Consider the following 13,959-nt stretch of genomic DNA (forward strand, 5'->3'; position numbering starts at 1 on the left):
CAATCCAAAGACTTCAGGATCTACTGGTATTAAGAAGGCTGTCTCATCATCTCCACAACTCTTTTGTATATTCATGGTTACTGCTATTATGACTCTTTTCTCTGTATTATTGTAATTTCAATAAAGTGTACAAAATTTAAAGTTTTAAATAGTTGTAAAATTAATTAATAAAAAATGTCTTCAACAACAGAAAGCAAGTACAGAAATCCATCACTCACAGTTGATGCGATCGTTCCGATCAAAACAAATGAAGGGTTTCAAGTTTGTTTAATTACCAGAGGAAGAGATCCTCACAAAGGATCTTTGGCATTTCCTGGTGGCTTTGTTGATTATATGGAAGATCCGGAAGTTGCTGTTATTAGAGAACTTGATGAAGGTTTGTTATTCTAGAAATTCTCCTTTTAATCATGATAATTAATTAATTATTTAATTATTTAATTATTAAATAATTATATTTAATGATGATTAGAAACACACTTGAAAGGAACACAAATTAAATTAATTTGCGTAGCAGGAAAACCAAATCGTGACCCAAGAAGACATACCGTCTCTATAGTTTATGCTATTAAATTAGATGGTCCTAATGCCTTATTCTCCCTGCAGGCTGATGACGACGCTCAAAATGTGGGCTTTTTCAAGATGAATGAATTGATTTCAAAGGCTCATCCATTAGCTTTTGATCATCAGGAAATATTTGAAAAGTTTAGTGAATGGTTCGAAAAGGAGGGAATTACTGAAAATTTCTACTATACCTTGAGTAAGGAAGAAGAGGAACATTTGAATAAGAAATAATGATGATTTTTGACAATAATCTACAGATTCATGTGAATCTTGCCTGATGAAAATCAGTATATGGTGATGGAACACTTGTAAATTCATTAAAGAGGAATGAGAAGAACCATTCTTGTCCTGTAATTAGTTGACCTTTTCTAGATGGACGCTTTTGGTAATAGTTATTAAGGTCCTTTCATTGCCGTTCACCTCTAGATAACGTTCTCTGAAATCTGGTGGCCAAACCAAGCTTTTCATCATCAAAAAATTAACTCACACGATGAACACTCTCAACTTGTTTGTGTTGATATTTGCCTTAATACTTGGCATGCTCATCAATAAGGCAAATTCATCATCATTAAAATTGAGAGCACTCCCTAATGTTAAACTTCAAATACAAGAGCAAATTAACAAGATGGGAAATATATGTGTGTTGTCCATGTCTGGTTTGGATTGTCCTGGAAAAGCGCAAGATATGAATTTTAAGACTTCAATCATCCGATCTGCTTCTGGTGAAAGATTAACAGTTGATAATTTACCAATTATTGCTGGTGTTGGTTACTCTAGAGCAGATAATAGCATTAATCTGCCTATTCTCAAATCTACACAAGCTACCACCGTTAGTGGAAGTCAAACATTGACCCGTTCGATTAATAGTGCCACTGATTATTTCAACCTCTTGCATCCAGGTGATGGAGCTGAGATTACAAATACTGGATTATATAGTTATGGCCAAACAGCTACAGATATGATTTTTAAAAAGTTCTTCCAAGGAAACTTGAAAGGTTACAATATTCAAAAACAATTTTATACTCATAGAGTTGAAATTTCTAACATTGAACCAACTGATGATTTCAAGAGAATTATTGATCTCTTACCTGAAAATATGGATCAAGATTTGTACATGATGGTCATTAACTCATTTGGTGATTCAATTGCCACAAAGATTACATATGGCGGTATTGTAGACATGACCACAACTGTAAGATCATGTTATAACGATCCAAGCATGGAACAATATTTAGATATTCAATTGCAAATGAGTATAAATGGTGATACTGACACTAAAAAGTTGCCAAATGGATATTTGAGATATCAGAGAGTTGGTTCATTGGATATTATTGGTGGTAACCCACAATTAAGTAATATTAATCAAAGAACTCAAACCTTTGCTAAAAATCCTGTACCTGTAAAGATGGAAATTATTCCAATTTGGAGAGCATTCCCAGCTGGCATCAAACAAGAAAATATGAAAAAGGTTTACACTGACTATGCAGCTGCCAAAATAAGAGATGTTAAAGCACGTGTAGCTGAAGTTGAAGCAAAAAGAAATGAAGACAAATTGAGAGCACTACAATTCTATGCTTTCAAGACTGATCTCAGTAATGGCCAAATTCAAAAATTTGCAAATGGCAATTCAATCTATGTACAAGCAGGATCAGTTGGTTATTTCACAGAAGAAATGATAACACTCGACTATTATTTCTGTGTTCCAATTGGTGGCTATCCAGAGAAATGTAACTTGATTAAGGCAGATGTATTGAAACCTACAGTACATAGAAGTTCTGATGGATCTTCTTTCTATTTTGATTTTATTCGTGGAAAGTGCGACAAATCCAATAGATCCAATTGTATCTTCCCAGACAATGAGGCAGATAGCTGGAAGGTTGGACAAACACCATCCTCTACTGTTAGTGATAGTTGTACCACTGTTAAATTTGATACCAAATCTAAATATTTCAAATTGAGTACTGGTTCATTAACTATTTGTGGTGGATGCATGCCTATGCCTTCTTCTGACTTCAAGAGTGTAACTTGTGGTTGTCCTTACCTTGAATAAAGGTTTACTCTTATTCATTAGATATATTAGATTACATTCCAAAAAATTTATTGTTGGGTATTGTATAGACCTACGGTTACAGGACTCTCTGAAGGTGTGTTAAATGATGTATATGAATTCTTAGACGACTCAGAAGACAAAGATCTACTTGATCGTGCTGTCAGTGAACCACTATTCATGTAAGGGGTAGAATTGCTAGACTTTCTTTTCTGTTGTTGGGAATGGTAGTTTGGAGAGTAGAGAGCTGAATCGTGATTGGTAGAGACTGCATCACTGTTACTGATTGTGTAGAGTTCTGTTTCATCAAATTCGAGAGGAGTACCCACATTTTTCAATACTTGATAGTATGACGGGAAGGAAAGATCCATCTGAGCTACTCTGGAAAATATCTGTCTATGTTCTTCAGAGCTGAAATCAGTCGATTGAAGGTTAATGGTTGACTTTTTTCTGAAAGGAACTTCTGGTTCCATCATTTTAGATCCTCTATTCTTATTGTTGCTGTTCATGTAGAATCTCTTCTCCATCTGTGGCTCCTTTGAAATTATATTGCATTGCTCTCCGATATCATTCAACACTTCACCAATTTCATCAAATCTAACCGTTAAATAATCGTTTGCTTTCATTATATTTGAGAGAATTCTGTCTAGAGCAAGGGGTACCTTCTCGGTCATTAAGCAATCAAGATGGCTCTTTACATTTTCCTTAGTAATACTCAGGGTTACCTGTTGAATTGCATCATCAATTAGCTTTTCAGTCAATCTCAAATCTGTTAAGGTTTCTTCCATGAAGTTGTCATTATTACAAATGGACCTTCTATTATTTGTAATGGAAAGACTCAACCTATTTGTTGACTGCAATTTTGGAAGCGTTTGATTAGTAGGTGTAGTATCTGCTCTCAAAGTTGAGGGAGATTGATTTTCAATAATTGAAGGTATTATAATTGAAGATGGGGATAGCACTTCTTCCACAAGCTCATCCTCCTCAATTTCTTCAAGTAATGGCTCTTCCTTATCTTCTTTAAGGTTTTCTGATATTGGGATTTGCTTCTCTTCACATATCAAGATATTTGGAGGAGATGGAGTATTAGAGCCTGTTGAGAGAGATTCTGAGTGAAGAATGTCGTTTGAAATTGAAAGCATGACTGGTGGGGGAGGAATAACTCCAGGAGCAATGTTAACAATTGGAGTCACTTCCTTCTTTTCTTCTTCAATAGATTTTGCCTCAACTTTAGTCTGTGGATTGATTTTAGAAAGCCTATTTCTCATTTCATCCATGAGATTAACAACTGGTCTGATTTCTTTCTTTGCCTTTTCTGAATTGTTTGATTTAGCTATTGGTGCTGATGTCTTTTTCACAACTATCACGCTTGACGGGGTGGAGGTGGAACTGAGCCTACTGAAAGAGTAGGAGGAGGAGGAGGAATGGAGTCACTATTCATCATTGGTGGAACGCTCGAACTAGCATTAGATGGTGGAGGAGGAATAGCCAAAATTGTTAGGCTCTCTAGTTTATCTTCCTTCATCTCAATCTTTTGTTCCTTAACAGGAGAAGAATGCTTCTTTTGTGGAAGAGTAGGAGGTGATTTTGTAAATGATGTTTTCCTACTGATTTCTGACTGCTCACTTGGAGTGGTTGGAACTCTTGGAAGAGGACGTGCCACATTAGATGTCTTTCGTCTGATAACAGAAGGTAATGGAGGAAGTTTTGAATTGAGAATGGATTTTGTTTCTTCATCAATCTCAACTGGTTGATTCTTATTGAGCAGGTCCACTACATTATTTTCTTCATAGGAATGAGCCATTAGGACTTCTTCCATCATTGAACGATTCAAATTAGACTCTAATGAATTACTGACAACAGTTGGTTCCAAAAGATTACTAGATAGATTTACAGATTCTTCTTCTTTAACAACTAACTGAGTGGACGACATTTCTTTTTCAATCTTATTAAACCGATAAGGAGATGAAAGTGTAGGCGATTTTGGAGACGAAACTAAATGATGAATTCGCAGAAGGACTCTTTGGCGATGATGGATTTGAAACACTTGTTCTCTCCTCAATAAATTCCCTCATTCTTTTAACGAAAAACCTTGTTCCAACCTGAGGAGGTTCTGATAAACTTGCAGTATTAGCCAATAATTCCTCTTGATTATCCAATGATGATAATAATAATTGCGGAGAAGGAGGTTGTTGTTGATTCAAATTTGCAGGTTGATCCTCCCCTGATCTGATGAGCGGTATTGATTTTTCTTTTTGATGATCATCAGTATTCATATTGTGTTGGTAGGTTTGTTGTTTGCCAAGTGTTCTTGTTGAGGCTGTTTGAGGTAATTTACGATTTTTTTTCTGGTTGGCTAAAATGATTTTCCCGCCATTTTTTTATAATGTTCTCAGCTTGATGGTTTGCTTTCAAATCTTTTTAAGATTTCGAATAGAAATTATTGTAAATGCAATAGTTTAGAATTAAAAGTTTCGAATAGTTACAAAAAGTGAATGGTCATTTAAATCAAGTTTACCAAAAACTTCAACTTTCCAAAACCTATCCAATTAAATGTAACCGCCATCATTCACTTCATCTTTCGTAACTAAAACAGAGATACTTTCCGTCGCTTTTCGAATAAAAAATTACGAAAGTAAAAAAACACAAAAAACTCACTCCAACATGGCCGCTCTCGATGCCAACACAGTGGACGATGACTATGTCGATTCGTTTGCCTCCCTTGAACATGACAATCACCTAGCCAGCATACCAGATATTCATCTCAATAACACCAACACCAACAACAATACTTATAAATTAACTCCAATAGGACAATTCGTAAAATCCGATTCACCACCAGCAGACCTTCATGATAATGATCATACTGTTGAAAATGGAAGTGATGACAATATTAATCAAACACAAGAATTGCCATCGACTTCATCTCAACCAAATCCACAAAGTTTTTACTATGAGAAAAATTCTGCAACAAGAAGAAAAACACCAAAATTTAATAATTTGAATGAGGAAGAGGAGTTAATGATGGGAGAAATGATTGAATTGGATGATGTTGATTTGGGATCACCTCCTTTGAAGAATGGACCTTTTCAAAGTCAATTGAGAATGTTGGATGATCATCAAACAATTTCAACACCAACAGTTGACAGTTCGAATGATGACAAGCATAAATCAGTTTGGAGTGATTTGGCATTACAGTTTTTGAAAGGAGATATGGCTGATGAATTTTTGACATTTGAAGATGCTGAGGTATCACCTGAAATGTTGAAACTCTTACATGAGAATAAGAAGACAATTGACAATCGAAAATTATTATGGAGATTATTATCTGGTGGATTTTTATTTAGTTTTTTATATGCATTGGGTGGATGTTTCATTTTCATCTTGTTTGGATTTTGTTTTTCATTGCCTTGTGCATTACAATTATGGAGAATTGCCAAGTTTCTTACCTATCCCTATACGAAATCAGAAACCTACTTTTATTTACTATGTTTAATCAATACTGATCCTAAGAATACCCCATCAACTAGCTCAACACTTGACAGAAGAATGTCAATTGCCTCCTCAATGACCACTCAAACCCTAGATAGAAAATATAGTGTGACAACAGTCAAGGAAGCACGACAAATCCTCTTCCAAGAGAAGGAAAATAAGGGAATTTTATTGTGGATTGCCAATATTGTTTGGTTATGTTTATTTGGTTGGTGGATTGCCTTGTTGCATTTGATATTTGGTGGGTTAATGCTTGCCTCTAGAGTTGGAGCTGATTTTGGAAAGAGACACTTGTCATTGATTAAATTAGCACTATTGCCATTCGGTTTATCAATTAAGAAATAGTTTGGCAATAAAATTGTCAATCAGTCCAAATAAACATTGTAAGTCCTGTACTTGTTTGCTTAATTCTCATAAACAGCAACTGTTGTAAAGTCCTCAGAAACCTTGTAATCCCTTGATATCACTTAAAATTAATAAGTGAAATTTTTTTAAAACGCTTAATGCTATAAATGTTTTATAATGATATTTAAATTATTTAGTGGTAGAGTCAATACTAATTTATTTTACATTCTTATCATATTCTGTAATGTGGTAATCCATTCAAATCATATTGAGGTTGTGATTGGTTGTATTGTGGTGGAGGTTGTTGATTTGGTTGATTGTATAAAGCAGTGTTTTGTGGATATTGTTGTTGTGGTTGTTGATTTGGTTGTTGTTGTGGTGGTTGTTGAGGATAGGAAGGTACATTAGGATAAACTTGAGGTTGACTAGTACTTGTTGATGAGGAAGAAGCATTGGTATTATTACTATGGAAATCAGTATTACCATTGTTGAATCTTAGTGAACTTGTTGGTTGATCTACATTCAGTTTTGCCATTGAAGCACCACCATAGAATGAATCAACTTGAATTGGAATTTTTGGCTCAATTCTGTGAGCTTTCATATAGGAAAGGAATTGAGTTGGAATTTCTTTCAAAACTTCTTGAGCCAACACACTTGGATGACTATTCTTGTAATTGTTGAATGGAACAAATTGAACAATGTCTCTTGACATTCTTACTCCAGTGCTAGAGACGAGTGGTGTTTCGTCAGCATCCAATATATTCATGTTGGTAAAGTCAGCATTTCCAACACCAACAATGATAATAGAGAGTGGTAATGTGGATGCATTGACAACGGCATCAATGGTTTGATTCATGTCAGTAATTTCACCATCAGTCAAGATTAATAGAATATAATAAGTAGTTTCTGCATAGGTTCTGGCAAATCCAGCGGCAGTATTGATAACTTGAGAAAAGTTAGTAGGACCATAGAGTTGACATTGTGACAGGGCATAGTTATAGGCATCAAGAATTCCTTGAACACCTGACACTTCAGGATTTTGCCAATTTAAATTGGCTGGAAAGCAATGAGAAACATCATAACGAGGTGGAATCTTGGCCCCAAACGAATAAACCGGAAACTTCTTATCAGTATCATAATAACTCAAAATATCACCAACTGTGACAATGGCACGTTGGTAATCATTCATAAAGTTTGGTTGACGGTAATGGAGAGAAGTAGGTTGCATTGGGTCACCATTTGAAGCAGTAAAATCAATAGCACAAATGAGCGAAACTTCTGATCCTCCTCTAATATATTCCAAGAAAGTATGCATTTGTTCCACTTTGATACTTTCAATCGTAATATTTCCACTTCCAATGTATGATTTTTTCTTCTTTTTCAATTCAGGATTCACCAAAATGTAACTCTTTTGAGAACCTGACTTTACTAATTCGTCCAATGTTGTCTGGTGGAAACCAATTAATTCATGGTTTCCAGATCTATTCCAATCATAAACCTCCAATCTAATAGGTCTATTATAATCACCATTACACAATCTTTGAACAGTCAATTCAAATGGTTTCCAACTACAGTTCAAAGTCTTGGTGAAATATTCACTCTTATAAACAGGTGAAAATTGCTCGGAACTAACATCACCTCTAGAAATAATCAGGAAGGGATCAGATTTACCAAAAAAGTAATTCTTTGAATCAAGATTCTTGGCAGAACATTTCAAATAGAGCATTTGGTTTGCATTCTTGACTTCCTCAGCACGGACAGCAATGTATCCTCTCTTTACGTGAGGATTTTGAGGAAGGAGAATTGGCTTCATCAATCGACCTCCTTTGGATCCGACAATTTCAGCCAATGTGCAATACATTTCACCAACCATTTCCTGATCTTGTATTCTGATGGAATGTTGATTATCAATATCCACAATGACAAACTTTAAATATTGATTGGTCTCGAATCGATATTTGAGAATGAATTTTTGGACAAACTATTTCGTTCAATATACATATGTATTGATAATGATGAAATGATATTATTGTGATCAATTAATTATATTATTTGATGATATAATTTAATTAAATTAAATAATCATCATGATGAGAATACATGATGAGAGAATACATACCTTTGGATTTAAATTATCCCAAATAATTTCTGTCTTGCCAATTTCCAACCAATTGTTACCATCCTTCATGTAGATAAAAACCTGTGGATCGGTCTTGGACATTAAATCAAGATTGGGCAATTGACTACATGAAAGTGATAACTCAACTTCTGTGCTAATATCTTCGGTGGCAACAGTATTTTGAACACCGAGGTTTGTTGGAGCAGAAGAAAGCATCAAAAGAGTTTAGTTTGGGTGAGTTAGTTTGTGTGTAAACCGACGAGAGAACAAAGCTTTAAGCTTTTTTGTTTTTTTTAGAATGGACAAGAAAAATTGCTTGATTTTGGTTATTTTCCAGTATTATCAAGTGGAACCAAGATGGAACACATGAAGAAGAGCATTTCATTGTTTCAATATGAATGATAAAAATAATAATATTTTGTGGTGGGAATGAAGAATGAACAATTCACTAGGAGGGAGAAAACAAATTAGTGAAGAGTTGTAAAATTTGTTAATCTCAATTCCGACTACTTTGTTGCATAGTGTTTGTGAACAAAATATTAAGGCGTTTAAAATATAAATAAAAAATGCTGTATTAATGTTTTCGTGATTGAAAACACTTCAATGAGGTATAGAAAAATAATCTCGGAATGTACAGCATGATAATCATACAGGTAATCATTAACCTTATTTAATAACAAAAAATATATTGTTTGATTGTGGATGGCCATTACATTAATAAATCAAGATCTTGTTGATTTCAGCTTCAGTTTGACCTTCATCTCGTGTCCAATATCAATCATCAATCACCAAATATTTTTCTAAACATCAAAAAAAAAACATTAGGAATGTGTAAGTAATTAACAACCCTAACATCAGTCATTAATCACCCAATAATCAAATAATCCATCCTGTTGATTAGCAAGTGATATTAAAGGAACATTGACCAAGATTAAAGGTGGTAGTGTTCAAAATCGTTTGGCAGCCATTGGTGCTTTATTTTCTTTAGCATCAGATGATGATATTAGAGAGGAAATTAGAAATATGGGAGGAATTGGTACTCTTGTTGGATGTTTAGAGGATAATTCTGATCCACGTATTCCTAGACAAGCCTGTGGTGCTCTCTTGTAAGTTTTTTATTACCAACTAATTTACTTACATAATAATTATTTAATATTATAATTATAATAATTATTAATTGAATGATGATTGTTTATTTATATTATATCTATCTAGAAACATGGCAAATGATGATCAATGTAGAGAGGAAATTCGTGATTATGGTGGTGTTGAATTGATGCTCAAGCTTATTGAAAATCAATTCAAAGATGCAACCAGTGTTGAATATGCTACAGGTGCCTTGCTAAATTTGAGCTCTGACGATGACACTAGAGAAATGGTTAGAGAAGCTGATGGTGCTCGTATTTTGGCTCGTTGCTTGTCTGATGCTCCAAGTGAAGAATCTAGAAGAAACTCTGTTGGTGCCATTGCTCAATTGTGCTTTGATCAAGAATTTACTAAACAATTGGTTTCTGGAGATGCTTTGAAACACATTGTTGAATGTTTAAACTCAAGTGATGAAGAAACCAGAAACAGGACCTCAGGTTGTATCTGGAATTTGAGTGTTACTGCTGATGAAACTAGAGAAGCTTTGGCTCGTGAAGGTTGTTTGGAAAGTTTGGTCAATTTATTGCAAAAAAGTGAGGATGTTAATGAAGATCCTGAAACTGTTGGTAATTGTGTAATGTAAGTTTTATATAATTATATAGAAATATTCTAATTTTAACATTTTACAATAATTACTATTGCACTACATTATATTGTCAAATGTATGATGTTTAAACAGGTGTCTTTCAATTTTAAGTTCAAATGACATGGTTGCTGAAACTTTACGTGAAATGGACGGATGTTTCGAAATGATTATTAAATTATTGAGTAATTCTGATTCTACTATTGCTCAAAATGCTGCGGCTGCCGTTTGGAATTTGGCTCACAATGATGATAACAAGAAGGTTTTGGCCAATTTGGACACAATGGCATCTTTGATTCCACTTTTGGATTCTTTCAACTCTGCTTCCGATTGGGAAGCTTTGGAAAAAGTTTTGGGTGCTGTTTTAACTAGCAGTACCAATGACAATATGGCTGATCAATTCCGTGAAAATTCTGGATTTGGTCCACTCAAGACAATCATTGAAGGCAAGGTTGATCCAACCACTATTCAAAATGACCAACATAAGAAGTGTGTATTATATGGTATTATTGGATTTGCCGTTTTGGCTTACAATGATAAGAATAAGGATGAGATTCGTGAATGTGGAGCTATTGCTGACTTGATTGAATTACTTTCTTTGGAGTATGATGACGATTTACTTGAAAAGGTTACTGCAGCCATTTTGAACTTGACTCACAATATTGAAAATAGAACAGCCATTCGTAAGCTTGACGGTATTTCAGTTCTTATTGAGCTTCTCTACCATCACAATGAAACCATCTCAATGAACTCTGCTGGTTGTTTGTGGAATTTGAGTAACGACGAGGCTTGTAAAGCAGTTATTCGATCTTTGGGTGGTTTAAAGCCATTGTTAGCTTTGATTGGAGGTGGCAAGGTTGAACCACGTTCAAAGAAGGACAGAAAGATTTCAAAGGAAGCTATTGAAGCTGCCAATCGTCTTGTTGAAGGTGAAGAAGAAGAATCTGAACCAGTTCCAGAAGAAAAATTCGATGTTATGGAATTTGTTGAAGACATCTTCAATCCAAAGAAGGACTTTGAAAAGTTGGACGATGAGGATGGATCTTCTGATAAGAAGAAACCTCAAGTCAACAGAAATGGTGAACAAAGAACCACTACTGGTGCTGGTGTTGAATATGGTGAAGAAACTGGCATGACTCCTGCCAAGATCATTGTTGGTGCTGCTCGTATCGATATTAAGAACAGAAGAAAGGTTGCAGAGGCCGAACGTGAAAAGAAGGAGGCAGAAGAAAGAGAAGCCAGAAGAAAGGAACGTGAAGAAAGAGAACGTGAAAGAAAACGTAAGGAAGAAGAAGAAAAGAAGAGAAAGGAAGAGGAGGAAAAGAAGAGACAAAAGGAAGAGGAGGAGAGAAAGAAGAAACTTGAAGCCGAAATGAAAAAGAAGGCTGAAGAGGAAGCTGAAAAGGAAAGACTCCGTTTGCTTGCTGAAGCTGAACAAACAAAGAATCAACTTAAGGAAGCTTTCAATGCCAAACACAAGAGAAAGGGTGTTAAGGATGAAGACATTGATTGGGATGAAATCTATGAAGATGGATTCACTCCTTCTGCTACTAAGGATGAAGCCAAGGACAAGTTGGAAGGTCAAATTGATGAATATTCCAATCTCATTGACCCATTCAATAATAATGGTGTTTATGATCAACTCACTCCTGATGATATCAAATTCATTGAAAGTGAAATTGAAAGAGCTAAACGTTTCCTCGCTGAAAATCCAAATGCTACCAAGGAACAAATTGATGATGCCAGAAGAGAACTTGATGCCAATGTCAAACCAATCATTGAAAGAGCTAAGGCCAGAAAGGTTCTTGGCGACATGACCACCAGCATCAGAGATCGTCTCTTGAATGACTCTGAATTGTTGAACAATTTGACTCCTGAAGAAAGAAAGGAATTAGAACAAGCTGTTGCTGAAATGGAACAATGGTTACGTGACCATCCAGATGCTACCAAGGAAGAAATTGAAGAAAAGGAACGTGAATTGCTTGCCAAGATTAAGCCAATTTTGGCTCGTGCTGCTACCAGAAATGATTTGGAAAATTATGCTCATGATTTGAGAAAGAAGGCAGCCAATGAAGATGATGACATTGATTTTGACTTGTTGGGTGATGAAGATAAGGGTACTTTCCATGATGCTATCAAGGAAATTGAAGATTTCTTACTTGAACATCCAAATGCCTCTGCTCAAGATATTGAGGACAAGAAGGATGAAGTCAAGAGGCGCATTGATCCAATCATTAAGAAGGCCAAGGCCAAGAAGGATCTCTTACAATATGCTGCTGACATGAGAGATAGATTGAACAATGATCATGATTTGAAGAAGAGACTCACTCCAGAAGAAAAGAGATCTATTGAAACTGCTTTGGATGACTTTGACAAGTGGATTAAAAACCATCCAAATGCTGATGCTGAAAGCTTGAACAAGCAAAAACAAAGACTCAAACAAAAGTTGGATCCAATCGTTTCCAGAGCTGATGCTCACAACAACTTGGACGAATACATCAACAGAACAAGAAAGAGAATTGATGATAATGATGATTTGGGTGAATTGTTGGATGATGCTGACAAGAGAACTCTTCAAAAGGAATTGAAGGATGCTGAAGAATTCTTGAAGAAGGTCGAAAAGGAACCAGTCAAATTCACTGCTGAAGAAATCGACAACAAGAAGAAGGAAATCAAGGAAAAGCTTGCCCCTCTTATTGAAAAGGCTGAAAAGAGAAGAGAACTCAAGGACTATGCCAGCCAAATTCGTGACATTGCAAGCAATGATAATGAACTTGCTGAATTTATCACACCAAAGGAAAGAAAGTTGCTCGAAAATGAGGCTAAGGAACTTTCTGACTGGGTAAAAAACAATAAGAAGGCCACTCCTCAACAAGTTGAAGAGAGAAGAAAGAAGGCTGAAGAAAAGGTTCAACCAATCTTGGATAATGCCAATCAAAGAAAGGCTCTCAAGGAAACTGTTCAAAGATTGAGAGATCGTTTGAATGATGACAAGTATGTCGAAAAGTTGAAACCAGAAGAAAAGAAGGCTCTCAAGGATGCTGCTGATGAATTGGCCAACTTTTTGGCTAAGAATCCAGAAGCTTCTGCCAAGGAAATTGAACAACAAAGAGAAAAGACCAATGAAAAGGTTCTTCCAATCTTGGACAGAGTTAGAGAACAAATCTCACTCGAAAATCATGTTAACAATGTTAGAGATAAGGTTAGAGATGATCCAGCATTGAACAAATTCTTATCTGATAAGGAGAAGAAGGCCATTGAAAAGGCTGCTCAAGATGTTGAAAAAGTCCTTGCTAGTAAACCATCCATTAAGGATACCAAGAAGGCAAGAGAAGATTTCAATGATGCTGTCAAGCCTCTCCTTGAAAATGCTGCTGCTAGATCTAAACTTGCAATCTATGGTGATAAGGTTTTGGATGATGTCTTGTCTGATCCACATACAAGTGATAAGGATAAGGAAGCTGTCAAGAAGGCAAAGAAGGAATTGATTGATGACTTTTTGGCTAAGAATCCAGATGCCACTAAGGAACAACTTGATCAACAAAGAAAGAAGTTCGATGAAGCTGTTGCTCCAATCACTGATCGTATTAATAAGAAGAAGGAATTGGAAAGAAAGATCAATGATATCAAGAGAAAGTTGGATGATCCAGATTCTGCAATCTGTTC

The 13,959-nt window shown here is 35.4% G+C and overlaps 7 protein-coding genes across 7 annotated transcripts; 4 read left to right on the forward strand and 3 right to left on the reverse strand.

Moving 5' to 3' along the window:
- Window positions 1-174: 174 nt before the first annotated feature.
- NAEGRDRAFT_70971 (uncharacterized protein) lies at window positions 175-792 on the forward strand (the record flags this gene model as incomplete). Its single annotated transcript, XM_002673877.1, has 2 exons — window positions 175-376; window positions 470-792. 2 exons carry the CDS (start codon window positions 175-177, stop codon window positions 790-792), a joined length of 525 nt encoding a protein of 174 aa, XP_002673923.1.
- Window positions 793-1,051: 259 nt separating this feature from the next.
- NAEGRDRAFT_51300 (uncharacterized protein) lies at window positions 1,052-2,611 on the forward strand (the record flags this gene model as incomplete). The annotated part of the gene is made up of 1 exon (XM_002673878.1): window positions 1,052-2,611. One exon carries the CDS (start codon window positions 1,052-1,054, stop codon window positions 2,609-2,611), a length of 1,560 nt encoding a protein of 519 aa, XP_002673924.1.
- Window positions 2,612-2,658: 47 nt separating this feature from the next.
- On the reverse strand, window positions 2,659-3,876 carry NAEGRDRAFT_70973 (uncharacterized protein; the record flags this gene model as incomplete). The annotated part of the gene is made up of 1 exon (XM_002673956.1): window positions 2,659-3,876. The coding sequence occupies one exon, from the start codon at window positions 3,874-3,876 to the stop codon at window positions 2,659-2,661; it is 1,218 nt and encodes a 405-aa protein (XP_002674002.1).
- Window positions 3,877-3,971: 95 nt separating this feature from the next.
- On the reverse strand, window positions 3,972-4,541 carry NAEGRDRAFT_70974 (uncharacterized protein; the record flags this gene model as incomplete). The annotated part of the gene is made up of 1 exon (XM_002673957.1): window positions 3,972-4,541. The coding sequence occupies one exon, from the start codon at window positions 4,539-4,541 to the stop codon at window positions 3,972-3,974; it is 570 nt and encodes a 189-aa protein (XP_002674003.1).
- Window positions 4,542-5,272: 731 nt separating this feature from the next.
- Window positions 5,273-6,445, forward strand: NAEGRDRAFT_51302 (uncharacterized protein; the record flags this gene model as incomplete). Its single annotated transcript, XM_002673879.1, has 1 exon — window positions 5,273-6,445. One exon carries the CDS (start codon window positions 5,273-5,275, stop codon window positions 6,443-6,445), a length of 1,173 nt encoding a protein of 390 aa, XP_002673925.1.
- Window positions 6,446-6,646: 201 nt separating this feature from the next.
- NAEGRDRAFT_80783 (copine-8) lies at window positions 6,647-8,318 on the reverse strand (the record flags this gene model as incomplete). Its single annotated transcript, XM_002673958.1, has 1 exon — window positions 6,647-8,318. The coding sequence occupies one exon, from the start codon at window positions 8,316-8,318 to the stop codon at window positions 6,678-6,680; it is 1,641 nt and encodes a 546-aa protein (XP_002674004.1). The 3' UTR covers window positions 6,647-6,677.
- Window positions 8,319-9,391: 1,073 nt separating this feature from the next.
- NAEGRDRAFT_70977 (uncharacterized protein) lies at window positions 9,392-10,293 on the forward strand (the record flags this gene model as incomplete). The annotated part of the gene is made up of 3 exons (XM_002673880.1): window positions 9,392-9,395; window positions 9,466-9,670; window positions 9,780-10,293. 3 exons carry the CDS (start codon window positions 9,392-9,394, stop codon window positions 10,291-10,293), a joined length of 723 nt encoding a protein of 240 aa, XP_002673926.1.
- Window positions 10,294-13,959: the final 3,666 nt, after the last annotated feature.

The sequence above is a fragment of the Naegleria gruberi genome (assembly GCF_000004985.1).
Source record: "Naegleria gruberi genomic scaffold NAEGRscaffold_43, whole genome shotgun sequence".
In the NCBI taxonomy this organism is placed as follows: Eukaryota; Heterolobosea; class Eutetramitea; order Acrasida; family Naegleriidae; genus Naegleria; species Naegleria gruberi.